General features: G+C 36.7%; 1 protein-coding gene across 1 annotated transcript in view; it reads right to left on the bottom strand.

Moving 5' to 3' along the window:
- Positions 1–2719: 2719 nt before the first annotated feature.
- Positions 2720–17897, bottom strand: part of LOC131062595 (ubiquitin-like domain-containing CTD phosphatase) — a 51483-nt gene continuing 36305 nt past the window's right edge. Inside the window, exons 3-6 of the mRNA XM_057996282.2 lie at positions 3903–4017; positions 3759–3822; positions 3405–3570; positions 2720–3300 (exon numbers count right to left, since the gene is read on the bottom strand). Of these exons, the coding sequence (XP_057852265.1) occupies positions 3058–3300; positions 3405–3570; positions 3759–3822; positions 3903–4017 (588 nt within the window). The 3' untranslated portion in view covers positions 2720–3057. The remainder of the gene's footprint in view (positions 3301–3404; positions 3571–3758; positions 3823–3902; positions 4018–17897) is intronic.

Consider the following 17897-nt stretch of genomic DNA (forward strand, 5'->3'; position numbering starts at 1 on the left):
AAGGATGATGCGCAAAGAGGCTAGGAAGGGCTTTTAATCTTCATCCAGATTATGGACATAGAAGATGTGATCAGGCAGGAGCGTGGCGGGAGAGTGGTGGAGAACATGAGCCCTAGGAGGCGGATAACAAGGAGACTATCCGCAAAACTAGCTAAACAGGCGGGAGATGATGCAGAAGGTGGATGGGATGGCGGGGTGGTTTCTCTGAGCCGACGAGGTGTAGCGAGCAAGATGGCAGAAGGAAGGAGGCGACAACATGCCAAAAGCAGAGACTCGCCGTAATTGGGTGGTTGGTGAATCGAGTGCCTCAGCTGCAAGAGGCGTGAAGGAGGAATCATTAATAGGTTATTACAGGCACGGTACCCATAGGTGCCAATTTTCTCTGCTCTTTTTTCTCAGTTAATTTCACAGTTGGACTTTAAACTTCAGTTTGAAACGCCTATTTTTTGATAGGCAAGATGTAATAAGTTTTTTGGTACTCCCAAGTTTGGGGGGGGATGTGTGGGTGTTGGTTACTAGTTTTGAATTCCAGCTTTTGGGAGGGTGGTGATGGCAGTGTCATAGATGTCTTGTTTTGGGAGCTTTTTGATAGTTTATTATCTTCGAAGTTGTAATGCTTAAATTTTAATTAAATAAAAATATATATTTTACCGATCAAAAAGAAAAAAAGATTACTATTTTCAATGCAAAATTCTATAGGATTATTATTTTTAATGGATGAACAATGGTGACAAATAGAAAACAAGGTACCAAACCCAATTAAGAGACAAAATGATAAATGGTTTTCTTATTGTTTGGAACACTTTGAATTTCTCTTATGTTTATTTCTAGGTGAATTTGACATGTGATGAACCTGCCTATATCTCTATGTTTATGCAAGACAAATTCAACAATGTGTTGATTATGTTGTCAAATTTGTGACATTTTTACAAATGTTGTGGAGCTAAGGATGTTTACATCATCCTTAGACCTTTTCTTCCTTGTAAGTTTGAAATAGGAGGCCTTCGTGGCTTTTTAGATACATAGTAGAAGATCCAAGATATAGAAAGAAAAAGAAATTACGTAGACAGGGATTGTTAGTCTCTTCTTCATGGTCCCTTTGTGGTTATCCAATTTACTGATTATATGTGTGTCTAATAGGTTGTTATATCTGGTAGACGTCATTAAAAACATTCATTTATTCAAAGTTTTTGAATCAAACATCCTTACCTCACTTCAAATTTGAAGAAACATCCCAAAGGTGTGAATTTGAGGCAAATATTGCTATATTGCTATATATTATTGTTATGTTAATATTATATAAAGTCTAAATATTAATACATTATTGTTATATTAATTTTTAAATATGTAATTATATGCACCAAAGAAATTCATTCCCCATTAAAAAAAGGTAATCTGTTGTTGCGTGCCCTAATCAGCTATCGTGTTGCAAACAGAGGACGAAATGCAGTTAAAAGAGTGCCTTAATCGATCATCACATACCCTTAATCGCTCGTTGTGTGCCCTAATCACCTGTCTTGTGCCAAAGAGAGGCTGAAATGAAGCCAAACTAGTGTTCTTTTCAATTGCAGAACAAAAATCATCGATCTAGCGATTTACACGAGTTTTTCCCGGAAAAATGGCGATTTCTTCAGGTTAATGACGAGTTTTTCATGGTATGTTCGTCAAACAAAATTCGCAGGCGAGTTAAACGCTGATTAAATCGGCTAAGGTTTTGCGGGGAGTACTCGCCGATTTTTTCAAGCTTGGCAATAACAGTCGTTCCTAACAACAGCGATTCATATGTAAACCATTGCAATGACTCAACAATTTCCCAATGATAAAGATCCATATTTAAACCATTGCAAGGACTCAATAATTTCCCAACAATGCAGAACATTTGTATATAAACATTCCACTGCTTGTTTCCTTGCTACAAAATTTCCAAAGTTTAGAAATAAGCAAAGAGACCAATTTAAATCATTGCAATGACTCAACAATTTCCCAACAATATATTTAAACCATTGCAATAACTCAAAAATTTCGCTATAATACCAAAGATACGTATATAAGCATTTTGGTGCTTGTTTCCTTGCCACACATTTCTATGTTTAAGGTCTTAGGTAAGTAAAGAAACCAGTTTAAACCATTACAATGATTGAATAATTTCCCAACACAAGATTCATGTATAAGCATTCCAGTGCTTGTTTCCTCGCTACACATTTCCATCTTTAAAGGTCAGAAAAGACACTAACGTACAAATAATGAAATTATCAGACTTCTCACCCACCTCCAGCCATGGCTCTACCAAAATATACCGATTATGACAATGACGTCTTGCAATTTTGAGCATCAACAAAGTATCATCAATGGATAAAGCATCTAATCACGAATTCATACTTTTGAGACTGAAATATTGAAATTGAAGGCATGGATCCTGAATATAACAAACATTATTGCAAAGATATGTTCTTATGTTTTTGGTGTAGCCTATTTATATGCCAAGTAAAATCCCTCGCCTCATCACATCAACATAAATTGCATATACTTCATGCTTCAATCATTTCCAAAAGTAGAACAAATGCAACGATTCCATGATTTACAGCTAGATCTATGCATTTAAACCTCTGCAGTGACAATAAACAAGAGTGAATCCTATAACAAGCAATTATTTTAAAGGGCTATGCTATGTTAATTATTAAAATCCATTTCATTTGGCAGTTTGTATAATCTCGAAGACTTGTGCAAACAATTTAATTTTCTCACTTATATTTTTATTGTCTTGACAAACTTCTTGATTCCTGGTAGCTCCAGGGGATATTTAGTAAAGACAATCAACCTGCAGTATCAGCCCTCCTATATATCCTTGATGCCACTAAGTAACTCAGCTCATCCAAAAGAGATAATGAATTGTAATGTGATACCATTTAAGGTGTCAATAACAAATTTATATTTGGAAGTAATGACATATAAAGTGATAATAACAAATTTATATTTCAACAGATATTGTCAATGAAATTATCACTAATAAGCATTAATAGATCATTTCCTCAATTTGTAGTTGATATACCAAATTGCTTATGCATGCCTTGGTCTTTTCACTTGTTCGATGAATGACTCCCATTTTTTATGATCAAGTTGGTTCAGATCATCCAATTCTGCTATAGCCAGTAAATACCGTGTGAGTTTAACCAATTCTTGATCAGTACTTCGATTCAAATGAGCTTTACGAAAAGGTCTTATTGCAAGCCCATTCTGTGGATTCATGACGAAGTTCCTCTTAAGGTCATCAAACATGATAGTGTTTTGGTGATTGTAGTACTGCAAAAGCATACCAGTAAGTAACAGATTATTTTAAAATCCCAGCTCACTAATGCTAATAAAAATCCAAATATCACATGAACTAAAAATGTAACATATACCACCTTGGGAAACAATGCCCAAATTAGTCCAAGAGGCTTGCAATCGAAGACACCATGTGAATCAGATTGCACGGTAATCATTGCTAGATGATCGAGAAGTGCTGTAATTTTGTAATTGGGGTTATTGAGTACCCTAAGCTGCTCCATCTTAACCTCAACCCACTTCATGCTAGAGGCAGAAATCAATAATTGATTGGCATTTCAGCCACAGAACATGATAAAATAAGAAAATCAAATTAACAAAACTCTACCCACACATATCTAAAAGTAAGTACAGAACATAACTTGCATGCAGAGAATTTGACGGACCAATAAACTTCTTGTTAACAAGGCACTATAATTAGAAACATTTCTGACCTGGTTGCAGACCATATGATTATATCATATTCCGCATAGGCAGTTGTCAAAAATTCATGGAGATCTGCCAAAACAATCAATGAAATGAAACCTTGATCCATAAGTGAACTAAAATCAAACAGCATCACCCTTATTCTCACTTACAAGGACGCATCAACTCCATTGGATTTTCAGCTGTAGACCGATGATCAAATAATGTGTAGTCAATATCCAACACAAGTAGTTTCTTGCCTTCACGACATGGATTAAGTAGTTTGATCTGTCATCCCAAACATTTTTGAATGTTACAACAAATATTAACTATCTAAATGGACAGATGAATCCCAGACTAGACAACAACTCAGCAATGCCGAGCATAGTCACCACATTGCCTACTAAAGAGGTTAGCTGATTTCAAAGAACTACATTCACATGCCAATAAAAATCAATGAATCATTTCACTAAAGTACACTGGCATAGAAACAGACTGAAATCTTTCTATTGAATGTATTAGAATGAAATGGAAAAATCCTGTATTCCTAGTATTAAAGTTGTGATAAAGATTACAACGCCATTATATGTTCCTGACCCATTTAAATGGAAAGACAAAAATTGAAAAATGTGATCACTCAGGCCCTCCACCACAATTTATTCTATTATTCCTCCTTGCTCATTATAGCCAATAAGTGCTAAGTACAAGAAAATTAGTTTCAAAACAGGGAAAAATACTTCACCTTTCAATTGAATAATTAACAAAGATCAAAATCTAATTTTTAGACCACAATTTAATACAAATATAATAACATTTGAGATAGGAAAAAGGCCCTATTAATTAGTGCATAAAAAGAATATTTCAAATGCAAATTCCTCCATAAATGACGAGCAATAAAATTCAACTTACGTTAAAAATGAAATTCGTTCAATGTTTTCAACTACAATTGTTATCTTTGTCTCCAGCCAATTCTCGATGAGTCTCAAATTCTCAATCACTCAACTTAGAATCTTTACTTTGTAGATTTTAATTGTTTGATGCCAACCCTTTGATTCAGCTGTTTAAATCTTCAATTTTCAAATTACTTAGTGCACTTGTAGTCTGAAACTTCTGAATCTGGTGTTTAAAAATGAAGCTAACTTGAAAAAACTGAAACTTTTATAAAATAGAATTCCAAAATATCACTCACAGATCGTAGCATTGTTATCAAAGCTGGCTTCTAACATAGACAAAGCGCTGGATTACAAAATATATGTCAATTCTCATGGGAATGCCCCTAATTGGACTGCTCCCAAGAAAATGTGCTGGGACTATAAAATTGTGGGGAAGGGAACTGGAGGTGTCCATCTCATGAAATTTGGTGATGGGCATTAGAGGTTTAGGCTCTATGGCACTTAGTGGTGTGAGGTAGATATTGTGGTAGCATTAGGACTAGGAGGGAATGGAGAACTTGGCATAGGTGTGGAAAGGGCTTGTATTTAAGGATTGATCGTATTAATTGTACAATGTGAATCAAAGGGGTCATGAGTATTGGTAACTCCATCAATGACATGTTTGTTTTTGTTCTTAATGAGCAATCTAGTGGCGTTGTTGGGATTGCTCAAATGTACATTTCATTAGGAAATTAAATTTATTACATCCTTGGTTGATTATTTTAAATTAGTATTCACATAAGGAGTTCACCTATATGTTGTTTTGTTCTTATTCACATAGAAATGGGTGGTTATGAGACTATTGGTCATTTATAACCAATCTTGTTTGCACTATGAGGAGTATTTATATATATTTGGATATATATAGATGCTTTCTCTTGTTGCCATCATTTGGTGTAAGAGTGGTGAGATTGGTGGAGCAGAAGATCCTGGGATAGCAAGGAGAAAAGGGAAGAGCACCATTGTATTCCCTTGTGTAAGATTCAAGCAGCAGATAAATTTCTGGAGAGTAAAAATATGCAGCAATCTATAGATTTATCTGTCAAAAAATATAGCAAAGAGCAATCCTATGGCTTGTGAGAGCAGCCCAGTAAACTGGAAAATATTGCAGCAATAAAAGTAAGTGGCAGGGGGGCTGAGAGCCTGGCTCAATTCGCAAGAGTTTCTTGTGGTAAGCAGAAGGCCACGAGGTCCAGTCTCCCCCCAGCTCACGTGGTACCAGAGGGTGTGCCGTGCCAATGTCACCGTTCACATTAAAAAGTTTACCTGACATACTGCAGTTTAGACGGGGGGCTACCCGATTCCTGCAATCTAAAAAAAAAAGGTAAGTGGCAGGGTGCACAGCAGATCTGAAGATCTGCACTGATTTCACAAACTCCTCCTTCCACAACAAGGTTGGCACGGAGAGCAAAAGGATCAGGTCCACTCGTGCCCCATAAAATTTGTTCCAAATCCCCATTTTTTGAGAGGGAATAATCATTCTGCTTGGAAAACAAAAATCAAAACTCATCTTGAGTTTCCACAGATACCAATCAGTAGCAGAATTTGAAAGACTAATCAGAAAGTCAAGCTAATTATTATGTTTGGTGTATTGGATGAGATCCAGTCTCACATTCAAGATTTTACAAGTGCAAGGATGCATGTTAAATTTCTAAATGATTTCTAATTTTGTTAGCATGTTAAATGATTGAATTGAATCATTTCAATTTGTCCAAATTTGTGGATTGATTAATATTTAAATGATTACGAGAAGGATACAAACTAGGTCTCAAATTGTTGTATCTTTTTAATCACTATTTTTTGTTCTTATCAATAATGTAGGTTAATATTTAATCACAATGGAATCCAGCTCTGCATCTAGTTTGGACTCGAGAAGTGGAAATCAGCCCATTGGAAGGACATCCCTAGAAGCTGTGACCCCACTTGGAAATATGGCATAATGAGGCAATACAAGGATCCATGATTTATACTTGGTGCAAGAAGAAGCTTACAGGAGGCATCAATTGCCTCAAATAGCATCTTGCAAGCATTCCTTGCTACAATGCCAAGCCATGGGAAGCAGCCCCAAAAGAGGTGAAACAAGAGAGATGGAACTTCTTACAGCACTAGATGAAAAGAAATTGGAGAGGGCAAAGGCACAAGAAGCCATTGCTCCTAAATTGTTAAGAGAATCTGATGTGGATACACAAGGCATTGTGGGCTCTTATCACGGTTCACATATACATGGTCCATCTTCCTCATCCGGTTCGGGCAGATTCAATTGCGAAGGCTTTTTGTGCCTAGAAATGTACTAGGAGCACATCCTTCATTGGAAGCAACAAGGTGGAACAAGAAGGTGCACAAAGAAGTAGATAAGGCTTATGCAATATTTTTGTATTACAACAACCTTGCCTTCAATGTGGCAAGGAATCCATATTGGGAGTGTCTGGTGACAACAATGACAATTGCATGGAAAGGATACAAGGTGCTCCCTCCAAAAGATTTAAGTGGCAAGTTGCTCCAAGATGCCATTGGAGATGTACAAATTATGAAAGATCAAAAGAAGCAAAGACAAGAGTTTGGATGCACAATTCTTTGAGATGGGTGGACAGATGGAAGAAACCGCACCCTCAAGTTTTTAGTGGCTTAAAATGATGAGTTTTTTTAACTCGATGATACCTCCAACAAAATAAAGAATGCACGAAATTTGAGCTTGATGTTAGAGGAGATTGTTTTAGAGCTGGGCATAGAAAATGTTGTCCAAGTTGTTACTAACAATGCAGCAGCATATGTGATGACTGGAAGACTGCTTCAAGAGAGGCATCCAACATTTTTTTGGACCCCTTGTGCACCTCATTCCCTTGAGCTTCTTTTGGAGGACAAAGACAAAAAAAAATTGAGAGACCAATTGAAGAAGAAGCAAGAGATATAACAAAATATATTTATAATCGCCCAAGGATTCTTCACTTGATGAAAGATCACACAATGGGAAAGAGCTGTGCGATCAAGTGCTACAAGGGTTGCAACTAATTTTCTAATGTTGCAAAGTATTTCTAATTTATTGACTCCCTTGAAGCCAATGTTTGTGAGTCAAGCATGGGTAGACTCAACTTATTCAAAGAAGGTTGATGGAGAAAGGATCGCAAAAATAGGTTTTAATAATATTTTTGAGACTAGAGCTACAGTCAAGGTAACTTCAAACTTAATTTAATTTTTGAACTGAATCCTTTGTTTTTAAAATTTAAAAGTATTTTGTTTTATGTAAGTTGTAACTTAAATTTGCTTCTACTTGTACTTTGAGGTAATTGAGCCATTGGCGAGGGTTCTATGCTTAGTGGATGGGGAGAAACATTCAATGGGATATATTTATGAGGCCATTGATAGAGCCAAAGAGACCATCCAAAACTATCACAAGAGAGATGCAAATAGATTTGCCCGTATTTGAGAGATCATTGATCTGAGGTGGAACAATCAACTCCACCAACCTATTCGTGCAATAGGATGTTACCTCAACACCATTTTTTTTTCCTCCGATAGCTTCACAAATGTCAATGAAGAGGTTATGGAGGGCCTATCCATATGCATAGTGAGGATGACATCTCAGCTTGAGGTGAGAGACCTGAGCATTTCTAAGCTGCAAAATTATAAGGCAACAAGGGGGAGGTTGTTAAATTCAACATTAGCCATATAAGGAAGAACCATCCAAACATTAGGTAAGAAAAAGATAAGTTCTTGCAAGTTATAAATTACAATTATTTATAGAATATTGTTTATTTACAAAATCTTAAATGTCTTATTCGCAATTTCTTGGTGACAATATTGGAATTGAAATACCCCAAATCTGCAAAGATTATTTGATGCCATTCACACCAAGAAGAGCAATAAGTTGACTCACCAATGCCTAAATGATCTTGTTTTTGTGTAATACAACCTTTAACTCCACACAAGAAATGTGGAGGGCCAAACAAAAAAACTTATTGATTTGGATGAGATTGATCCCTACAATGACTGGACCATGCAAGATGATGAGCCCTCCTTGTTTACAAAGGATGGATTGTTGATTTCAAGAGGCAAGCTATGGAGGATATGACCATGGCAGAAACAAAGGTGAATGGATTGGATGACATTGGTATGGTAGAGCAGGATTATTGGCATCTAGCAATAGGGTGGAGCCAGAGGCACAATCTTCTAGACCAACATGGGAGCCACAATCAAGTGCAAAGACCATACCCTCTACCCCCAATTTTTCACTAGGTTGGGGAAGAGCAAATTGTAAAAACTTGTAATTTTTTACCTACCTTGATATAAAATTAATAATGATGTTAAAAGACAATCATCATTAACTCATGATAGCATAATAGTTATCAGTTAGCAGCAAACTATTGTATCCACTATCCAGCTTCACATGATGCAATTTTGTAATCCATGCATATTCAAGAATCAAATTTAATAGAAAGCACCTCCTCATACTTTTTTAGACTCTTTGATACATTTTGTAATTGAATTTTGCAAAAAATCATGTTTTTAAAGAAATTTTGGTAGTCTCTGAGTTTGATTTTGTGAACTATGGTCACATGTGGCTGATCTATTCTTCAAGGAGGTGATGAAAGTCCATGGACTATCCAAGAGCACCATGAATGACAGGGCAGTCACTTCATGAGCTTTATTTTGGCAAGAGCTCTTTAGGTAGGAATTGAACTCACTCTCAACACCAACTACCACTTGCAAACAAATGGCCAGACTAAGATTGTGAACAAATGGGTGGAATGTTACTTGAAAAATTATGTTGTTGACCAATAGAAGACTTGGATCAAGTGACTCTACTTGGGGAGCACTATTACAACACCACCAACATGTCAATCAAGATGATGCCATTCTTGGCTTTGTATAGGTATGAAGCTCAAAGCTTCATTGATCTCATTTTGACAAATAGCAAGGTATTTGGAGCAAGTGATATGATCAAACAAAATTCTAAAGTCACTCAAGAATAATCTCTAGAAAGCTCAAAACCAACAAAAGTTGCATGTAAACCATCATAGGATCGAAAGAACCTTTGAGATGAGAGAAATGGTGTTTGTAAGATTGCAGCCATACAAACAATCTTCTTTAAGGGAAACGGATCTAAGTAACTAAAGCCTCATTTATATGGGCCTTAAAAAATTCTGAGAAGGATTGGTGAAGTTGCCTGGGTTGGAGCTATCGGAGGGAAGTAAGATTCATAATGTGTTCCATATATCTTGCTAGAATAAAGCACTTGACAAGCATATCGTACAATTAGAAGAGGAGTTACTTCCAATTGATGAAGATGACAAACTGGTTTTGATTCCTAAAGGAGTCATGGTTGTAAGAGAGAGAAAGCTATGAAACAAAAGCACCAAGGAGTACTTGATTCGATGGAAATATCTTCTAATGGAGAATGCAATGTGGAAAAGCCCACAAATATTGGAACACCCTAACCTACAATTTCTTGAGGACAAGCAATTTTGGGCAAGTTGGACTCATCATGTCCTGTTTCCGATTAGTATAAGTCTATACATATTAGTTTTGTACTCGTCTTCCCTATTTCTATCTGATGTGTGTTTTCCCTTCCTGAGTATGCCCTTTTTCCAACTCTTCTTCCTTTCTACCTGTCGAAGTTTTGTTGTCCCAATTTTGGATTTTAAAAAATTTGATAAGCCCTATGAATTTCTGCTCAAAATGTATCGTTTTTTGTCTCTAAAGCACGTTTTACAAGGTGCAAAAACTCTTATTTGTTAATGTTAAAACATGCGGAAGTGTGTTTGCCATTGTTGTCCAAGTTTTAGTTGATTTTTTGCCTTCATTTTCCTAGCTTTATGTGCAATTTAGGGTTTCAGAGAAGTCACTACAAGTAGGAACTTTTTGCTTGAAATTTGTGATTTTAAGGCTCTACGGCACACTTTTCAAGGTGGAAAGTCTACATTTCTTGATGGTTAATCAATCATGAGTTTATCTTCCATCTCTGCAAAAACATTGGTTACTTTTGGCCATTTTTTGTGTAGTTTCGGGTTTCGGAGCAGTCACTGCAAGTGGGGGTCTTGTTGATGTCATTGCAAGTAAAGTCACTACAAGTGGGGGTCTTTTAGATGTCATTACAAGTTAAGTCACTGCAAGTAGGAACTTTTTGATACAATTACAAGTTTTAAATTTCACTTTATGTTTTTTTTTTCACTTTGTTAAGTGGGGGTCTTTTTGAGGTGATTGCAAGTAATTCAAGTTATTTTAACTTCTCCTGTGTCCTTTAAAACCCGAAATTGGCCTTTAAGTCATTTTTTAAAAAACTTGTAAAGTGACATTTTAAGACCCGAATTTGCCTTTAAGTCATCTTTCAAACTTGTAAAGTGATTTTAAAAGCTTTCATTACAAAATTTTCAAAAAGCAACTTGTAATGAACCAAGAATAACCCAATTTGCTTCAAGTAAAGGATTACAAAACATTTTCAGCTTGTAATGGGTAATGAAAAACCCCAAATGCTTGCAATGAGGAGTTACAAGTTATTTTAAACTTGTAAAGAGCCTTTCCAAACCCGAAATCAGTTTTGCAACTGATTTTTACTTGCTCTTGCTTATTCAAACCCCTATTAGAGAGATTTTTGGCATGAAGAACACTTGGCAAGGTCTGCAACTTTATTGAATCCCCCATTTTTGCTCTACCATTGCCACGTTTTTGCAGATTTGAGTTTGATGATGCCCTTCCCTCCTTGGTCGGATTATTATGTTGCTGTTGCAAGTACTTTTCACATAAAGAACATTGCCTCCATTGCGAACAATTACCAATAATGCCTATCGTTGTTGTTTCCTCTTTATTATGCCCACATGTTTCATTTCAGGTCTCGAAAGGGTGATTGTAAATTCATTATCCATGGCTTTCATTACTTTCAGTTGGGTCTCTAAGACCCGATTGTAAGAGATTTTAAAAGTTTAAAATAATGCTTGCCTCCACAAAATTCCCATAGACAGATTATGAAGGCTTTCCCACAAGATTGCAAGCTTATACCCAATCAAAATGCTTACTTGTGTTAATGCATGATAGCCTCGGTAAGATAAATGATTGAATGAGAGATAAATGAAGTCTCTCATTCAAACATTTATTATCGTGAGGGGGCACGATCAAGTGATGTCTTGATCAGCCATGTCCAAAAGACATGGCCGGTCAAGGCATCGCTTGACCGTACCCAGCCCACTACATATACCAAATGAAATGTGTGAGAATGGACATTGAAATAAAAATGCTCCTCCTCTTCTGCAACATAAAAGAAGACAATCAGATTTATACAACAATTCAGTGATAGATAATACATAGAAGAAGATAAATTTTAATTCTGATCCACAAAATTAACATGGTATCAGAGCAAGGTTTCCTTCTATAAAGCCTAACCGCTTGAAGGAAGATCCGATTAAGATCAGATTGATATCTCCTTGAAAGTCTCGAATATGGCCACATTGCAAGAACTTGTCCTCTCAAACTTAAACTACAAGCATCCCTTGCTGAAGTCAGAAATTCAGACGTATGTTCAGAAAAAATATGTTCTCTAGAAGAAACTCAAGATACCTTGTGATTGAGAGGGAGCTTACTAATCAAGATTGAGCACTTCTGAGGTAAAAATTGTAAATATTGATTATTATTATTAATACTAATAATTATTTTATGGGCCCTGTGTAAATCATAAGGAAGTGACGACTTCCAAATGATTTCCACTTGTATTTTTGAGGTTATTGGAAGGTGACGATCTTACAATAACTCAAGATTGTGGATAGAATCGTCGACTGAGGCAATCCACGCAAAAGCTTGTGGATAGAATCGCCGACAGAGGCAATCCACGTAAGAGCTCATGGATAGAATCGCCGACTGAGGCAATCCACGTAAGAGCTTGTGGATAGAATCGCCGACTGAGGCAATCCATGTTAAAGCTCATGGATAGAATCGTCGACTGAGGCAATCCACGTGAGAGCTCATGGATAGAATCGCCGACTGAGGCAATCCACACAAGAGCTTGTGGATAGAATCGCCGACTGAGGCAATCCACTCAAGAGTTTGTGAATAGAATCGCCGACTGAGGCAATTCACATCTTGAAACTATGGTCCCAAGATAAGCATCATACGATTTATGAATATTGCTCCCAATACCTTTTACATTTATCTTACCTAACTAAGAGGGAGTGTTAATGCATGATAGCCTCGGTAAGATAAATGATTGAATGAGAGATAAATGAAGTCTCTCATTCAAACATTTATTATCGTGAGGAGGCACGATCAAGTGATGTCTTGATCAGCCATGTCCAAAAGACATGGCCGGTCAAGGCATCACTTGACCGTACCCAGCCCACTACATATACCAAATGAAATGTGTGAGAATGGACATTGAAAAAAAAATGCTCCTCCTCTCTTGCAACATAAAAGAAGACAATCAGATTTATACAACAATTCAGTGATAGATAATACATAGAAGAAGATAAATTTTAATTCTGATCCACAAAATTAACAACTTGCAGTCAAGTCTTCAAGACCCGATTACAAGTGTAAGTGCCAAGGTTTTTCCCTACATTGCACTTGCAGTTAGCCTTTCAAAACCCAAAATTGGTCCAAAATGCACTCAAAAACACTTGAAAATGAGTCTCTAGGATCCAATTACAAGTGCAAACTTGCATTTTCCCATTACACATATAAGGTTGCACGTTTGTTCTCCACAATTGCAAGTCAATGCTCTTGTTTTTTCACACTTGCAATCAGCCTCCCAAGATCTGAAATTGAGCTTTGACCCCACTTTTGTAGCCCCTTTGTCTCATCCAGGTTAGTCTGTTTGCACACACGACCTAACAAATCAACAAATTAAGGCATGGGCCTTATTTTGCAAGAAGATGATACAAAGAAAGAACAACATCATGACGGGGCCATACAAGGAGATGGATAAGTGATATGAATGATCGAGAGCATAGAATGCTTTCAAGACAGAGATAGGCTTCTTACCTCAGCCTTCAAAGAACTTCCCTCCTGAAAAGCTAGTACTACCCCAAGCAAGAAGATAAGATTGAAGTTCGTTGGCCAAGGACACAAAGATCATTAAGGATGTGAATTCATGTTCCGGTTCGACATGTCTTCACTAATCCTGAATACTTCAAGTTATAGCATCCTGAAGCAACATGAAGATCATCACAAACAAAGGATGATGTAAATAGGGTCGTGTCTTGGACACATAGAATAGTTTCAATTATGCATTTGTAATTTTGTTTTTGACAAATTACATGTCAAAACAAATTTTGTAATTACAAGAGTTGCTTTCACTTGCATTTTTGTAAAATGCAATTACATGTAAAACAACTACAAGTTGAGTTAGCTTAGGACTGTAGTTGGAATAAGTCATGGTGGTTGAGAGAATTTCTCAAGTTAATTGGGATCCTCCCACCTTTTTCTCAACGCTCCTCTCCTATAAATACTTGAGGGGTTATATTGTAATCTATATCTTTTTGCAAGCAAGTAAATTCTACAGGATTTTATACTAAAAGACTTTAAGCTTTATAGTTGTAAGTTGTCATCTTTTGAGTAATATAAAGAAGTATGGGATTTCAGACTTTGTGTTGAGATCTTGCTCTGTTCCCATTGTGTTCTTATGTCATTTTGGGATATATCTTTGTGCTTACTTGAAATTGTGGAAGGCTGTTGAAAAGAGCTTCACTTCAAATAATTGCAGACTTTGTGTTGCAGATATTGAAGGTGAAATTAGTTTTAGTTTGCAATTTGAAGTTGAGAGGTGTTGCAAGACTTTGTGCTTGTAGTAATTCCCATATAAAATAGTTCTACAAGTGCATGATATTTGCAAGACTTTGTGCTGCTATATGCTGCACTTGTTCTTAAAATAATTATTCTAAAAGGGTAGATAGGATTGCGGATATTCAAGACTTTGCGCTTGATAATGTTTTCCCATCTCGGAGGAGGCGACGGAAGTCTTTGTGCTTTCAGAAAACTTCATTTCCTCTCTCATTTTGCTTTATAAGTTGTTGCTGTTATTTATTTACAATTGCTATTATTTTTCTGTGAAGAGGAAAGAATATAGTTTTTCTTGAAAGAAGAAAGATTGTTGTCCTACCCATATTAGTTTAGATTAGTTAATAGATAGGGGGAGCCTTCCCTAAATTAGGAGAGTATCAAACTCACACATTGTGGCTGAAACCACAATTTTGCACATCCCCCGGGTGTACAAAATTTTCACCTAACAAGTTCCAAACTTCTCCATCCTGTCATGCCCATTGCTTGACCCCCAAGGTCTTGTCCTTTAGTTGTATCTTGTGTAATAGCTGACCCCCAATCCCTGATATTTCCGCCTATGTTTATGTTTCCCTCCTAACTTTCTAGAACATGTAGTATTCTTTCCAGTAATTTGTTTTTGGCACCATTATTTTCAAAGTGGAATCTTTTGTGAGGATGATCATTGTTCAAATTTGAAGTTTCAGGTATGCTTGGTGGCCAGCCTGTCTATTTGTGATCATCTACACTTATCTTCAAGTGTGGGAATCATAGGATGAAAACCCTAGTGATTTCGAAGGGCAATCTCATACAGAGTTCGCATTTTTAGCTTCACTGGATGCCAGACTCGGCCGCATTGAGTTAGTTTAATTAGCTATTGCTGTTGCTGTTACTAATATTGCAGAATTATCTTAATGATATATAGCCAATATTGTAATAAGAAAGAGGTCCGTATTTCCCATTATTTGTTGTTCTTTATAATAAGATGAGAGTTCTTTCTATAATTTGCTGGTTGAAATTTAATGATATTAATGATGAAAATTTGTGTTTGATAAGATCTGAGTTAAATATTAAAATCCCATAATGTTGCCATTCAAATAATAAGTGTTTGTGGAAGGTTAAGAATCAGACTTGCATTATTATTTTAACTCGTGACATTACAGAAACAATTGAAATTTTGAAAAAAGATTAGAGGTGAGAAAGGAACTCTTTTCAACATTGTTGGAAGCTTGACTTTGGGAGATAGCATCCAATATTTTTATAGTTTACTCTCTTGTTTCTCCATGATTTTGAGAGAGTTAAATGGTATTTTAATAATTTAATAACCATGTATACATTTGAATACACATTAAAGTGCTATGAGGTAAGAATTCTACAAGTAATCTGTACCTTCATATGCAAATGAGGAGCGAGTAAAAATCCCTTTTAAGGTCTAGTTCTAGATCTTGGAAGCCTCCTTCTAAGGGATTCATTAAGCTGAGTTTTGATGGAGCATCTTGTGGTAATCCGAGTTTTACAAAAGCTGGTTAGTTCTTCATGCAGAAGATGGTAGTGTCCAAACTGAGGGATCTCTACATTTTGGGCATAAAATGAACAATAAAGCTGAATGGGAGGTAGTGATATTTGGCATAGTGTTTGTTAGCCTCTTTTTAAGGTGTGCAGTCTTATGGTGGAAGGGGATTCACAAATAGTAATCAATATTTTTAATAGAGGGAGCTGTCCAACTTGGAAGCTAGGTAGACTCTTAGAGACATGCTCCCTCAAATAACACTTTAAAAATGTCTTTTTTTATTCATCGTTGCAGAAATGCAAACTCGGCAGTTGATTCCCCTGCCAACAATGGCAAAGATCAAGATCCCTTAATGGCATTGTATAGTTATCAACCTTCATGATATATCTAGCAAAGTTTCCTAGTTTAAAACCTCTATGATTTTTCATTTATTTTAAGGTGGCCTTTAGGTTCCCCTTTCTCTTAAAATGTCACTGTTGTTTGAGAGGGCATCCTTAGAAGTATACGAGAGATAGCCTTCATTTAAATGGCTCCTACAGATTCATTTGCAATTAATGGCATTGGCAAGAATGCAATGGTTGAGCAATTTTTATATTGAGGTGACTATCACCTTTGGTGGTGCAAGTGTGATGGCTTGTATCTATTTGGCATCTAATGTTGGCATGGGTTTTCTAGTTGCTTGTTCAAAGGTGGCCATATCTATCTAAGGCAAGCTGTAAGAAGGCACCTATTTGAGACCTGCATTGCAAAGGAAAAGTATCTAATTGAATGTTGGAATCTATTTTCTCTTGTTCAAATCAAACAGGGCTAGGGTTTAACAAAGCATTTTTGGGGGAGGATGGAATGCAATTGGGAGGTGCCCCTTGGTCTAGGGCTTACGAATGCAATGATGTCATCTCAAAGCTTTTCATGGCACTACAAAATGAAAATTTGAGACTGGTTGTTAAGGCTCCTTTTGCCAATTGAATTTGGGGTCATGGACTTAATATCTACTTCAACGATGGCAGGTGCTAAGGTGTTGGAAAAGACACCAACTCAAGAGGCGGATACCACTATTAAGGGCAATAAGGCAACGGAAGAAAAGTTTGAGGTATTGGAAGCAACATGCATGAGAAGGGAGCTGAATTGCTATAAGCTTACTACAACAACATAGGGAAAGCCATGGAAGGCCTTATGGTGACCCATTCAAGGGGTCACCTTGACGTTTCAACCAACCTTACAATTCCAATGTTCTATATGGATATTATCCATCAAGCCCATAAGTGCAAGGACGAGTTTTGTGGTGTGCAATTCCCTTCACTAGATGCTTCTACATTGTACCCTCACTAGACAATAGGGGAGGAAGGAAGTTGCGTACAAGTTGAGGAACTAGTTGGATAGGGTAATGAAGTTGCATCAATAATGAGGCAGTGAGGCAGATGCTTCATTTTGCTCTTGGTTTTGTTCTTGTTCAACTCGTTTAGCCAACCCTCTATGGCTCTTCACTGTTGGTTGTATTATGGTGTTTTACATAGGATGATTGAGTGTCTTTTTGTATGCTTCTCTTGATGTCTGTTGGTATACATAGTCTTTATCAGAGTTAGAAGAGTCTACGAGTCTGGCCCGGACTCTGCGAGTCCAGAGCTGGGTCAACTCTGCAGAGTCCAAACGACCCTGGACTTGGACTTGGCCGAGTCTGGCCGAGTTTGCTCAGACTCGCCGAGTCCCGAGCTTGAGAATCTGCTGCGCCCAGCATAACATAATGTCATAAAAAGAAAAAATAATAAAAAATACTTTGTTTTAACTTGGACAAAAGGATGGAAAAAAAAAAGCACGACCCAAAAATCAGCTGCCACAAGTAGAAAACTCATTCACCGATCACTGCTTGACATCTACATTGCTAAAAGCAATGAATAGTGTGAGAAATAAATTTGACTCTTCTTTCGTAGATTAGCAAACGGCATAAGCACCTTAAATGATATAGTTGGCAGCTGGTAGAATAAGGAGAT

The sequence above is a fragment of the Cryptomeria japonica genome, chromosome 6, assembly GCF_030272615.1.
Source record: "Cryptomeria japonica chromosome 6, Sugi_1.0, whole genome shotgun sequence".
NCBI lineage: Eukaryota > Viridiplantae > Streptophyta > Pinopsida > Cupressales > Cupressaceae > Cryptomeria > Cryptomeria japonica.